The sequence below is a fragment of the Salmo trutta genome, chromosome 34, assembly GCF_901001165.1.
Source record: "Salmo trutta chromosome 34, fSalTru1.1, whole genome shotgun sequence".
In the NCBI taxonomy this organism is placed as follows: domain Eukaryota; kingdom Metazoa; phylum Chordata; class Actinopteri; order Salmoniformes; family Salmonidae; genus Salmo; species Salmo trutta.
In genome coordinates, this window is record NC_042990.1 from 23,250,622 (window position 1) to 23,265,368 (window position 14,747).

Below are 14,747 nucleotides of genomic sequence, written 5' to 3' on the forward strand. Positions count from 1 at the left end.
AGACGTGTTGGTACTGGGGGAGGATAACATCACTGATGACCAATCACGTGTGGCAGTATGCTCAGACAGGCTCCGCCCTCATCCAGCTGACAGGTATGTTGTTGATGCCGATTGGTGCCAAACTTTTTGGATGCATCTGAAATGGAAAAGTCTAAACCGCATCCTTGGGACTTCCAACTCTGACGTACCCCACTGAAGTTTAAATTGATAACAGTTAAGATAAGGGTTAAGGTTAGGTTTAGGTAAGGCTAATGGTTAAGGTTAGGATTTAGGGTGGGGACGTTCCAATGTTCCCACTTAGCACCTACCCATCTGAAATAGCAACAGGTTCCTTTTAAATAAAATCAAATGTCATTTGTCACATGTTTCGTAAACAACAGGTGTGGACTAACGGTGAAATGCTTCTTACGGGCCCCTCCCAACAATGCAGAGAGAATGAAAATAGATCAAATAATAGAAAAGTAATAATTGATACACAATGAGTATGTGTGTGTGTATATGTATGTGTGTGTGTATATATATATATATATACTGCTCAAAAAAATAAAGGGAACACTTAAACAACACAATGTAACTCCAAGTCAATCACACTCCTGTGAAATCAAACTGTCCACTTAGGAAGCAACAGTGATTGACAATACATTTCACATGCTGTTGTGCAAATGGAATAGACAACAGGTGGAAATTATAGGCAATTAGCAAGACACCCCCAATAAAGGAGTGGTTCTGCAGGTGGGGACCACAGACCACTTCTCAGCTCCTGTGCTTCCTGGCTGATGTTTTGGTCACTTTTGAATGCTGGCGGTGCTTTCACCCTAGTGGTAGCATGAGACGGAGTCTACAACCCACACAAGTTGTTCAGGTAGTGCAGCTCATCCAGGATGGCACATCAATGCGAGCTGTGGCAAGAAGGTTTGCTGTGTCTGTCAGCGTAGTGTCCAGAGCATGGAGGCGCTACCAGGAGACAGGCCAGTACATCAGGAGATGTGGAGGAGGCCGTAGGAGGGCAGCAACCCAGCAGCAGGACCGCTACCTCCACCTTTGTGCAAGGAGGAGCAGTAGGAGCACTGCCAGAGCCCTGCAAAATGACCTCCAGCAGGCCACAAATGTGCATGTGTCTGCTCAAACGGTCAGAAACAGACTCCATGAGGGTGGTATGAGGGCCCGACGTCCACAGGTGGGGGTTGTGCTTACAGCCCAACACCGTGCAGGACGTTTGGCATTTGCCAGAGAACACCAAGATTGGCAAATTCGCCACTGGCGCCCTGTACTCTTCACAGATGAAAGCAGGTTCACACTGAGCACATGTGACAGACGTGACAGAGTCTGGAAACGCCGTGGAGAACGTTCTGCTGCCTGCAACATCCTCCAGCATGACCGGTTTGGCGGTGGGTCAGTCATGGTGTGGGGTGGCATTTCTTTGGGGGGCCGCACAGCCCTCCATGTGCTCGCCAGAGGTAGCCTGACTGCCATTAGGTACCGAGATGAGATCCTCAGACCCCTTGTGAGACCATATGCTGGTGCGGTTGGCCCTGGGTTCCACCTAATGCAAGACAATGCTAGACTGCTCATGTGGCTGGAGTGTGTCAGCAGTTCCTGCAAGAGGAAGGCATTGATGCTATGGACTGGCCCGCCCGTTCCCCAGACCTGAATCCAATTGAGCACATCTGGGACATCATGTCTCGCTCCATCCACCAACGCCACGTTGCACCACAGACTGTCCAGGAGTTGGCGGATGCTTTAGTCCAGGTCTGGGAGGAGATCCCTCAGGAGACCATCCGCCACCTCATCAGGAGCATGCCCAGGCGTTGTAGGGAGGTCATACAGGCACGTGGAGGCCACACACACTACTGAGCCTCATTTTGACTAGTTTTAAGGACATTACATCAAAGTTGGATCAGCCTGTAGTGTGGTTTTCCACTTTAATTTTGAGTGTGACTCCAAATCCAGACCTCCATGGGTTGATAAATTGGATTTCCATTGATTATTTTTGTGTGATTTTGTTGTCAGCACATTCAACTATGTAAAGAAAAAAGTATTTAATAAGATTATTTCATTCATTCAGATCTAGGATGTGTTATTTTAGTGTTCCCTTTATTTTTTTGAGCAGTATATATATGTGTGTACAGTATCTCACAAAAGTGAGTGCACCCCTCACATTTTCATAAATATGAGTATATCTTTTCATGTGACAACTCTGAAGAAATGACACTTTGCTACAATGTAAAGTAGTGAGTGTACAGCTTGTGTAACAGTGTAAATTTGCTGTCCCCTCAAAATAACACAACACACAGCCATTAATGTCTAAACCGCTGGCTGATTTCTTTTGATTTTCCCATGTTGGTGTCAAGCAAAGAGGCACTGAGTTTGAAGGTAGGCCTTGAAATACATCCACAGGTACACCTCCAATTGACTCAAATGATGTTAATTAGCCTATCAGAAGCTTCTAAAGCCATGACATAATTTTCTGGAATTTTCCAAGCTGTTTAAAGGCACAGTCAACTTAGTGTATGTAAACTTGTGAAATAATCTGTCTGTAAACAATTGTTGGAAAAAATACTTGTGTCATGCACAAAGTAGATGTCCTAACCGACTTGCTAAACTATAGTTTGTTAACAAGAAATTTGTGGAGTGGTTGAAAAACGAGTTTTAATGACTCCAAAATAAATGTTTGTAAACTTCTGACTTCAACTGTGTGTGTGTGTGTATGTATATGTCAGAATGCTCAAGGAAGCAGGAGGGCTGAAGTCAGGCGCAGGAGACACAAGTCCGTGAACACTCGTTTCTTTTTACACAGCGTAGGGACGCAGCCCAAAACACACTGCCACAAAACCTACAGGCAGAAGGGAAAAAACACCTGTTCCCCAGACGTACAACCTGACGAAAATAATCACGCACAAACACAGACATACCTTGCTAGACTAAATAACCCCCCCACTAATAACTAAACCAAAACAGGTGCGTGCCTACCTAGACCTAACCAACAGAAAGTGAAACAAAAAGGATCGATGGCAGCTAGTAGGCCGGCGAGCGCCGCCCGGTCGAGGAGGGGCGCCACCATCCGTCGGTGTCGTGACAGTATATATCTAAATAAATGACAGACAGTGTCACCGGCAGAACACCCCCACACCATCACACCTCCTCCTCCATGCTTTACGGTGGGGACTACACATGTGGAGGTCATCCGTTCACCTACTCAAACCCCCTCTGTACGCATGTACAGTGGGGGAAAAAAGTATTTCATCCCCTGCTGATTTTGTACGTTTGCCCACTTACAAAAAAAGGATCAGTTTATAATTTTAATGGTAGGTTTATTATATATATATATATATATACACACTGTACCAGTCAAAGGTTTGGACACACCTACTCATTTCATTTTTTTTTTTTTAACAATTTTCTACATTGTAGAATAATAGTAAAGACATCAAAACTATGATATAACACATATGGAATCTTGTAGTGACCAAAAAAGTGTTAAACAAACAAAGTATATTTTATGTTAGAGATTCTACAAAGTAACCACCGTTTGCCTTGATGACAACTTTACACACTCTTGGCATTCTCTCAACCAGCTTTATGAGGTAGTCACCTGGAATGCATTTCAATTAACAGGGGTGCCTTGTTAAAATACATTTTTGGAATTAATTTTCTTTATAGTGCGTTTGAGCCAATCAGTTGTGTTGTGACGAGGTAGGGGTGGTATACAGAATTTGGTAAAAGACCCATTACATATTGTGGCAAGAACAGCTTAAAAAAGCAAAGAGAAACGACAGTCCATCATTACTTTAAGACATCAAGGTCAGTCAAATGTCAGGAAATGTGAAAGTTTCATCAAGTGCAATTGCAAAAACCATCAAGCTCAATGATGAAACTGTCTCTACTGAGGACCACTACAGGAAAGGAAGACCCAGAGTGACCTCTAGTAAGAAGACACTTGCTTGGGCCAAGAAACACGAGCAATGGACATTAGACTGGAGGAAATCTGTCCTTTGGTCTGAAGAGCCCAAATTTTAGATTTTTGGTTCCAACCACCATGTCTTTGTGAGCCGCAGAGTAGGTGAACGGAAGACCTCCACGTGTGTAGTCCCCACCGTAAAGCATGGAGGAGGAAGTGTGATGGTGTGGGGGTGTTCTGCTGGTGACACTGTCTGTCATTTATTTAGAATTCAAGGCACACTTAACCAGCATGGCTACCACAGCATTCTGCAGCGATACACCATCCCATCTGGTTTGCTTTTAGTAGGACTATCATTTGTCAACAGGACAATGACTCAACACACCTCCAGCCTGTGTAAGGGCTATTTGACCAAGAAGGAGAGTGATGAGGGCTGCATCAGATGACCTGGCCTCCACAATCACCCGACCTTAACCAAATTGAGATGGTTTGAGATGAGTTGGACCGCAGAGTGAAGGAAAAGCAGCCAACAAGTGCTCAGCATATGTGGGAGCTCCTTCAAGACTGTTGAAAAGCATTCGAGGTGAAGCTGGTTGAGAGAATGCCAAGAGTGTGCAAAGCTGTCATCAAGGCAAAGGGTGTCTACTTTGAAAAAAATGAAAATATATTTGATATTCTGGTTACTGCATGATTCCATAGGTGTTGTTTCATAGTTTTTATGTTGTCACTATTATTCTACAATGCAGAAAATAGTACAAATAAAGAAAAACCCTTGAATGAGTAGGTGTGTCCAAACTTTTGACTGGTACTGTATATGTTATAGTGGTACTCTGACCAAACGTAATGCAGTATATAGGAAATAAGAGCCATTTCAGATTCACCCTTTGATCAGGAGAGGAAGTCTCTTTTAGAGTATTGAGATGCACTATTCCACTCTCACCTCTTTGGTTTTGAATGGTAAAGTGAAGGTTAAGGTAGATAGAGAGAGGACAGAGAGAGGACAGAGAGAGGACAGAGAGAGGACAGAGAGGGGGAAGAAAATGACCATCCCGCCGTCCTCGTCCGTCTGCTGTGGTTGAGTCAGGGTGACATCATCGTCTGCAGGGTTTTTACTTTCCTTCCTTCTTTTCTCCTTCACTCATTTTATTTGCTCGTACATCCTGTCTGTCACTTCTCAGCTGCTTCCATCAATCCTCAACTCTCTCTCATTCTGTTGTCTCTCTCTCTCTCTCTATACATCTGTCTCTTTCTATCTCTCTCTTTGTGGCCCTTTGTATCAGATATTGTCTGTGTGTGTGCAGTTGTTACGGCGATCCTATGGATTCTGGCCAGTGTCCAGCTGGTCACAGAAGTTGTGTTAAGATGTGTGTGAGAAACACAGTAGGATGCGTTGTGTGTGTGTGTGTGTGTGTGTGTGTGTGTGTGTGTGTGCACTGTATTTAAAGCAATTAGCTGTTTTATTTCCTAATCCTCAAAATGCACAGGGGGATTATCGACCCAATGACCTACACACACACACACACACACACACACACACACACACACACACACACACACACACACACACACACACACCTCTTCCTCCCCCTGACTGAGTATGGCTGTGGGAGTGTAGAAAGTGTTCCAGAAGCTCACCACAGGGGCAGCTAAATATAGAGGAGCTCAGGTCATAACACACTAGAAATAACACTGGAATTATTATGGAATACAGAGCAGGGCCAAGGAAGACACACACACACACACACACACACACACACACACACACACACACACACACACACACACACACACACACCGATGGAAAGACGGTCTGGAGCACAGCGACACAGATACTCCTGCTTCCTACAGGCAGACTATTAGGAGCCTGTCCGAGTCTGGTCGCTAGTCTCCCATCTGATGTGTTTGTGTGTGTTTTATAATTGCGTACTGGAGGGCTAGAGCTCTGAGGAACTATACGGTAACAGTTTAGTGAATTCGCAGAGAACTACAAGTCTTTCACTGCAAAACATTATAATCTCTACTACCTACCTACCACACACACACACACACACACACACACACACACACACACACACACACACACACACCGTAAAGATAGTCATTGAATTCGACAGCTGACGGTGTGTTTGTTCCATGATCTCCTGATCGATCCATCCCTAAATCTCATATTTAAAATGACAAAATGACTGTGTTATTATTATGATTAGACCAGTGGAGGCTGCTGAGGGGAGGACGGCTCATAATAATGGCTGGAACGGAGCAAATGGAATGACATCAAACATGTGGAAACCATGTGGAAACCATGTGTTTGATGTATTTGATACCATTCCACTGATTCCGCTCCAGTCATTACCACGAGCCCGTCCTCCCCAATTAAGGCGCCACCAACCTCCTGTGGATAAGACAGCTGGCATGATCGGCACATTTCACATGAGTGAAGGCTATAGGCTTTTATCACCCTTTCGTTGGACGTTTGTAAATGATCCAAAATGGGTTAATGTGTCAAACAGAGCATGTTGTTGCAAAACTATTTCAGAGGATAGCTACATGCCCTAAAATACTGAACATGTGTACAATGTTTGCAGTCCACTCAGTCACATTGATTCCCATGCCACCAGTTTATTTAGATTTTTTTTTATTTGACCTTTATTTAACTAGGCAAGTCAGTTAAGAAGAAATTCTTATTTTCAATGATGGCCTAGGAACAGTGGGTTAACTGCCTTGTTCAGGGGCAGAACGACAGATTTTTACCTTGTCAGCTCGGGGATTCGATGTTGCAACTTTTTGGTTTTAAGTCCAGCGCGCTAACCGCTAGGCTACCTGAGGTTCCCCAAGTGCCGTCACAGAGCAATTAACAGAAATCAACTGTGCAAATGCACATAAAAAGTCATTTTACTTGTGAAATAAGATTACTATTGGGCAGTTGTTGAGCTGTTTTGTAACAGTTGTTTGATCCTTTGTTTCTTTGTTAAAGTGTTTCATATTCTCCATTTAAACTTTCATCACACACTTCTCATCAGTGTCCGATCAACACACACAACCATTTAAGACCATGTTAGTGCAATGAGCTGATGCGTAGTTCCAATCTGATGTTTGAATCTGATTTTATACCCCCCCACAGAAGGAAAGACATGAGAGAAGGATGGAAAGAGAGAGAGGATGAGAGTAAACAATAGATCATTATTTTCTTGTCACCTCAGACATAGGAGGATTATCTCCATAAACACTCCCACAATGCCTGTGAGGGGAGGCAAGCCATGCAGTATTCTACCAGCCCCCAGGTGTGTGTGTGTGTGTGTGTGTGTGTGTGTGTGTGTGTGTGTGTGTGTGTGTGTGTGTGTGTGTGTGGTGTGTGTGTGTGTGTGTGTGTGTGTGTGTGTGTGTGTGTGTGTGTGTGTGTGTGTGTGTGTGTGTGTACTCGCCCCCAAGCTCTAAATGTATAGCCCAGGAATAGCAACACGATATACGCTTCGTTCTATAATGAGTGTGCATAGTGTGTGTGTCTTGGTAGATGTGTGTGTGTCCGGGTGGGCGTGTGTGTGTCCGGGTGGGCGTGTGTGTGTCTGGGTGGGCGTGTGTGTCTGGGTAGGTGTGTGTGTGTGTCTGGGTAGGTGTGTGTGTGTCTGGGTAGGTGTGTGTGTGTCTGGGTAGGTGTGTGTGTGTCCGGGTGGGCGTGTGTGTGTCTGGGTGGGCGTGTGTGTCTGGGTGTGTGTGTGTGTGTGTGTGTCTGGGTAGGTGTGTGTCTGGGTAGGTGTGTGTGTGTCTGGGTAGGTGTGTGTGTGTCCGGGTGGGCGTGTGTGTGTCTGGGTGGGCATGTGTGTCTGGGTGTGTGTGTGTGTGTGTGTGTCTGGGTAGGTGTGTGTGTGTCTGGGTAGGTGTGTGTGTGTCTGGGTAGGTGTGTGTGTGTCTGGGTAGGTGTGTGTGTCTGTGCTCACTTACTCCTCTGTGAGGCGCTGTAACATTGCAAAAGAGAGTAATGACATCATCTCTCTGTCTCTCTGTCTCTGTCTCTCTCTCTCTCCGTCTCTCTCTCTCTCTCCGTCTCTCTCTCTCTGTGTCTAATGTGTGTGTTGTCCTGGATAACTCTAAGGACACAGATGTATGAGTCTGCAGGGACAGAGGGAAGAAGGGAGGGAACAGCGAGTGAGAGAAATCGAGAGGGGGGGGGGAACAGCGTGTGAGAGAAATGGAGAGGGGGAGGGAACAGCGAGTGAGAGAAATAGAGAGGGGGAGGGAACAGCGAGTGAGAGAAATGGAGAGGGGGAGGGAACAGCGAGTGAGAGAAATAGAGAGGGGAGGGAACAGCGAGTGAGAGAAATGGAGAGGGGGAGGGAACAGCGAGTGAGAGAAATGGAGAGGGGGAGGGAACAGCGAGTGAGAGAAATAGAGAGGGGGAGGGAACAGCGAGTGAGAGAAATGGAGAGGGGGAGGGAACAGCGAGTGAGAGAAATAGAGAGGGGGGGAACAGCGAGTGAGAGAAATAGAGGGCTAACCCTAACCCCACTCCTGCGGGATATGATGAGGTTATATTTGACGGTTTAGTGAAGGACAGGTAGTGGTCTCATTCGGTCAACACATGACCAGGAATAAACTGCCTACAGCTAACACTTCCCTTTCTAACCTGAAAACAGATCTTTGTTACAGTGGGAGTTCCTATTTCTATAGCCTCACTGCTTTGTGTGTGTGTGTTTGTTTGTTTGTTTGTTTGTTTTGTTTTCTCTTGCCTTATACTCCTCAACAGTTAATCCAGCCAGACATAATCATTACATTACTTACTGGATATCCTTTCTAAAAACATTGACCCCTAGTGGTCTGAATATTGACTTTGATCTCAGGCCCTTTTTATGAACAAGTTCCCCCTGTTGATGATACTTATTATGCATTATGGTTGGATCAAAAGATTACATGGAACAAAACAATGAAATGGGAAACAATTACATTTCTATGTGAAGTTGAATTGGACAGTGATGTATGTTGATGCTAATATTATGTACAATATTCATTATGTTTCCATATGATGACAGTGGCCTATTGTGTTCAATGTGCCTTGAACTGTTGTTTTCTGTCTGTTTCTCTCAGTTCATTCTAATTAACTTAGTGCTTATGACACACCCCTCACTATTGTCATTGGTTGCACTAGTTGCACTGTTTGTCAACATAACCTGGTTCAAGCATTCATGGCATTGCCCTGAAGAAAACACATTGATGCCGAAACATTGGTGATCTACCCAATAAATGACTGAGAGTTTATATATGGAGTGTCAGTCTTTATTTGTATAGCTTATAGTTTATTCGCCTTTAGTCATCACCTCTACATTAAATACTTTTCTCTGGGTGTTTTTTTATGTTCCCATTCTGAACACTTCTTTCTTTCACTATGATGCTGACAAAATCAACGTATTCTCAAGTTAGAAATACCAACTCAGACATTTGAATTGTTAAACAAGGTGGATAAAACTAGGCCTATTTTTCCTGAATCCTTTCGAAGGAAGAAGAGAGGATTTGAAAAAAAAAAGAAAAAAAAAAAAATATATATATATATATAATAATAATTGTCTGTCATCTTTCTATGTGATTTTTGATCCTAACCCTTCTGTCATTCCTTCTCTCTTTCCCTCTCTTCTCTCTCTCCAGGTTTTCGCAGAAATGAAGACATGAGAGCGATGGAGGTGTTGCCTATTCTGAAGGAAAAAGTTGCCTTCCTATCAGGTGTGTGTGTGTGTGTGTGTGTGTGTGTGTGTGTGTGTGGTGTGTGTGTGTGTGTGTGTGTGTGTGTGTGTGTGTGTGTGTGTGTGTGTGTGTGTGTGTGTGTGTGTGTGTGTGTGTGTGTGAGAGAGAATCCTCCTTGTTTCTTTCTTCATAAACAAAGCTAATGGAACATGACACATTGGCTACTTAGAGCTTTACACACTTACAGCTCCCAGGCATGGAATTACACACACACACACACGCACTCTCTCTCTCTGAGTGTGTGTAATTATAGCTGTGACCCGTGGCTACTGAGAGGTCAGACCCCAGACACTTGACCTTTGACCTCTCGTCTGTTGTTCCTGCCAGTTCTCGACTATTTTAGTGTTCAATGTTTCTCATCGCGCCGAAGCAGGAGGAACAAATGTCTGTGTGTTTGTGACTGTGTGTTTGTGACTGTGTGTTTGTGACTGTGTGTTTGTGTTTGTGACTGTGTGTTTGTGACTGTGTGTTTGTGACTGTGTGTTTGTGACTGTGTGTTTGTGACTGTGAGTTTGTGACTGTGTGTTTGTGACTGTGTGTTTGTGACTGTGTGACCGTGTGTTTGTGACTGAGTTTGTGACTGTGTCTGTCTGTGTGTTTGTGACTGTTTGTGACTGTTTGTGTCTGTGTGTTTGTCTGTGTGTTTGTGTCTGTGTGTTTGTTTGTGACTGTGTTTGTGACTGTTTGTGTCTGTGTGTTTGTGTCTGTGTGTTTGTTTGTGACTGTATGTCTGTGTGTTTGTCTGTGTGTTTGTGTCTGTGTGTACGTTTGTGACTGTGTTTGTCTGTGTGTTTGTCTGTGTGTTTGTGTCTGTGTGTATGTTTGTGACTGTGTGTTTGTGACTGTGTGTATGTTTGTGACTGTGTGTTTATCTGTGTGTTTGTGTCTGTGTGTATGTTTGTGACTGTGTGTTTATGTTTGTGACTGTGTGTTTGTGTCTATGATTGTGTGTTTGTGTCTATGATTGTGTGTTTGGGTCTATGATTGTGTGTTTGTGTCTATGATTGTGTGTTTGTATCTGTGACTGTGTGTTTGTATCTGTGACTGTGTGTTTGTGTCTGTGACTGTGTCTGTGACTGTGTGTTTGTGTCTGTGACTGTGTGTTTATGTCTGTGACTGTGTGTTTGTGTCTGTGACTGTGTCTGTGACTGTGTGTTTGTGACTGTGTGTCTATGACTGTGTGTTTGTGTTTGTGTCTATGACTGTGTGTTTGTGACTGTGTGTTTGTGACTGTGTGTTTGTGTTTGTGTCTATGACTGTGTGTTTGTGACTGTGTGTTTGTGTTTGTGTCTATGACTGTGTGTCTATGACTGTGTGTTTGTGACTGTGTGTTTGTGTTTGTGTCTATGACTGTGTGTTTGTGACTGTGTGTTTGTGTTTGTGTCTATGACTGTGTATTTGTGACTGTGTGTTTGTGTTTGTGTCTATGACTGTGTGTTTGTGACTGTGTGTTTGTGTTTGTGTCTATGACTGTGTGTCTATGACTGTGTGTTTGTGACTGTGTGTTTGTGACTGTGTGTTTGTGTTTGTGTCTATGACTGTGTGTTTGTGACTGTGTGTTTGTGTTTGTGTCTATGACTGTGTGTTTGTGACTGTGTGTTTGTGACTGTGTGTTTGTGTCTATGACTGTGTGTTTGTGTCTATGACTGTGTGTCTATGACTGTGTGTTTGTGACTGTGTGTTTGTGTTTGTGTCTATGACTGTGTGTCTATGACTGTGTATTTGTGACTGTGTGTTTGTGACTGTGTGTTTGTGTTTGTGTCTATGACTGTGTGTTTGTGACTGTGTTTGTGACTGTGTGTTTGTGTTTGTGTCTATGACTGTGTGTTTGTGACTGTGTGTTTGTGTTTGTGTCTATGACTGTGTGTTTGTGACTGTGTGTTTGTGTTTGTGTCTATGACTGTGTATTTGTGACTTTGTGTTTGTGTCTATGACTGTGTGTCTATGACTGTGTGTCTATGACTGTGTGTTTGTGACTGTGTGTTTGTGTCTATGACTGTGTGTCTATGACTGTGTGTCTATGACTGTGTGTTTGTGACTGTGTGTTTGTGACTGTGTATTTGTGACTGTGTGTTTGTGACTGTGTATTTGTGACTGTGTATTTGTGACTGTGTGTCTATGACTGTGTGTTTGTGACTGTGTGTCTATGACTGTGTGTCTATGACTGTGTGTCTATGACTGTGTGTCTATGACTGTGTGTCTATGACTGTGTGTCTATGACTGTGTGTCTATGACTGTGTGTCTATGACTGTGTGTCTATGACTGTGTGTTTGTGACTGTGTGTCTATGACTGTGTGTCTATGACTGTGTATTTGTGACTGTGTGTCTATGACTGTGTGTCTATGACTGTGTGTCTATGACTGTGTGTCTATGACTGTGTGTTTGTGACTGTGTGTCTATGACTGTGTGTCTATGACTGTGTGTCTATGACTGTGTGTCTATGACTGTGTGTCTATGACTGTGTGTCTATGACTGTGTGTCTATGACTGTGTGTTTGTGACTGTGTGTCTATGACTGTGTGTCTATGACTGTGTGTCTATGACTGTGTGTTTGTGACTGTGTGTTTGTGACTGTGTGTCTATGACTGTGTGTCTATGACTGTGTGTCTATGACTGTGTGTCTATGACTGTGTGTCTATGACTGTGTGTTTGTGACTGTGTGTCTATGACTGTGTGTCTATGACTGTGTGTCTATGACTGTGTGTCTATGACTGTGTGTCTATGACTGTGTGTCTATGACTGTGTGTCTATGACTGTGTGTCTATGACTGTGTGTCTGTGACTGTGTGTCTATGACTGTGTGTCTATGACTGTGTGTCTATGACTGTGTGTCTGTGACTGTGTGTCTGTGACTGTGTGTCTATGACTGTGTGTCTATGACTGTGTGTCTATGACTGTGTGTTTGTGACTGTGTGTCTGTGACTGTGTGTCTATGACTGTGTGTCTATGACTGTGTGTCTATGACTGTGTGTCTATGACTGTGTGTCTATGACTGTGTGTTTGTGACTGTGTGTCTATGACTGTGTGTCTATGACTGTGTGTCTATGACTGTGTGTCTATGACTGTGTGTCTATGACTGTGTGTCTATGACTGTGTGTCTATGACTGTGTGTCTATGACTGTGTGTCTATGACTGTGTGTTTGTGTCTATGTGTTATTCCTCTTCCTCTTTTGTCTGACTCCATTCTCCTCCTGTGTGTGGCCAAGGTCACTGACAGACCATAATAAACAGAAGTATGACTCGGAGAGAGAAATAAAGAGAGGAAGAGAGAGGAGGGTCTGAGTGACTGGTTGCTATAGTGATTAGTTACTCTCTGTCATAACCATTTCCCATCAATGCATTTTGGAAAGTAATTGGCTTTGAAAGGAGAGGAGTGTTTGGGGGAGGAAGGGTGAAAGGAAGAGGGTGGTGTAGGAAATGAGTCCGGAGGTATTGAAATATGAAGAAATGTGGGGGTGGAGGGTGGTATAGATTGTGTATCCAGATACAATTAGGTCTACATAACACATTGATATAATCAAAGAAATGACTACAGGGTTTCTATAGAAATACTTCTATATTTCTGTATACTGCTATATAGTTATCCTGATAAAAATCATGTTTCCCCTGCCTCTGAGTACCTGTTACTGAATTGTGTGCCATGATCATACTCATGGGAATATAACTCTCTGTTTCTGTCTATGTTCACCAGGAGGTGTGTGTGTGTCTGTGTGTGTGTGTGTGTGTGTGTGTGTACGCTGCACTGTGCTCTAAGCTGACTGTTTTATCCTGTGTGTGTGTGTGTGTGTGTGTGTGTGTGTGTGTGTGTGTGTGTGTGTGTGTGTGTGTGTGTGTGTTCACTCTGTAAGTTGACTGTTTTATCCTGTGTGTTCCAGGGGGCAGAGACAGACGCGGTGGTCCAGTGTTAACGTTTCCTTCACGCAGTAACCATGACAGAATACGAGCCGACGACCTCAGAAGACTCATAGCGTACCTCGCTGGCATCCCCAAGTACGTGTGTTTGTGTCTTTGTGTGTGTACAGTATCTGCATGTGTACATATTGTGTGTATATTTGTATGGTTGGTTTAGTCTCTTGGATTCAGATCTTTAACCAAACACGAGAGAGAGAGAGAGAGCAGGGGAGGGAGGAAGAGAAAAATGGGGTGATGAAAACAAAGAGAGGGATATTGTGGGCCAGAATACCTGCTGCAGCTCCTCTGCTGCCAAGAACCCTTCCTCCACACTGTCACTAGAGAGAGGGAGAGAGAGAGAGAGGGAGAGAGAGAGAGATGGATGAAGAGATGGAGAGTCGGACCGAGGAGGAGGGAGGGATAGCGAGAAGGATGGGGAACCGAAAAGGAGGGAGTGAGGGATGGAGACAGCGAGGGGAAGAGGATAGAGCGGGAGACAGCAAGGGATTGAGAGAGAGAGAGAGAGAGAGAGAGAGAGAGAGAGAGAGAGAGAGAGAGAGAGAGAGAGAGAGAGAGAGAGAGAGAGAGAGAGAGAGAGAGAGAGAGAGAGAGAGAGAGAGAGAGAGAGAGAGAGAGAGAGAGAGAGAGAGAGAGAGAGAGAGAGAGAGAGAGAGAGAGAGAGAGAGAGAGAGAGAGAGAGAGAGAGAGAGAGAGAGAGAGAGAGAGCATGTGCGGGGAGGTGTGTGTGAACAACAGTGTCGCAGCAGCAGAGGCAGTACGGTTGCTGTATCTGCTCAGTGGTAGTTGTTGGCTAAGTTTGAGTAGGTCTACGCTGCTGCTGTCTCCTTCTAGGTACGTCTCTCTCTCTCTCCTCATCAAAAATCTCTTAACGGTTCTTCTCGCTCTCTATGTGAATGAGATGTAGATCTCTCTCAGCTTTTTCACTCTGTCCTCTGTATAATGTATTTCTGTGTTTGTGTGTTCTCTATCTCTCCCTCTCACTGTCTCTCTCCCTCTCTTTTCAGTGTATAGGGAGTCAGAATTCTGTTTTATCTTTAGTTTACCTGGAAAACATTTGCAGACTGTCTTTAGCTGACAAACAAATGGACAGACAGATGTTAGAGAGGAGGAAAGGATGGATAGAAAGAGAAGGAATCCAGAAATAGAGTCTTAGGAGGGAATAATGGATTGTGAGAGATGAAGGATAGATCCTTCAGAGTGAGTATTCTC

General features: G+C 44.1%; 1 protein-coding gene across 1 annotated transcript in view; it reads left to right on the forward strand.

Moving 5' to 3' along the window:
* Positions 1-14,747, forward strand: part of LOC115173226 (triple functional domain protein-like) — an 84,263-nt gene that overhangs the window by 15,677 nt on the left and 53,839 nt on the right. The window contains exons 3-4 of the mRNA XM_029731143.1: positions 9,533-9,607; positions 13,502-13,616. Of these exons, the coding sequence (XP_029587003.1) occupies positions 9,533-9,607; positions 13,502-13,616 (190 nt within the window). The remainder of the gene's footprint in view (positions 1-9,532; positions 9,608-13,501; positions 13,617-14,747) is intronic.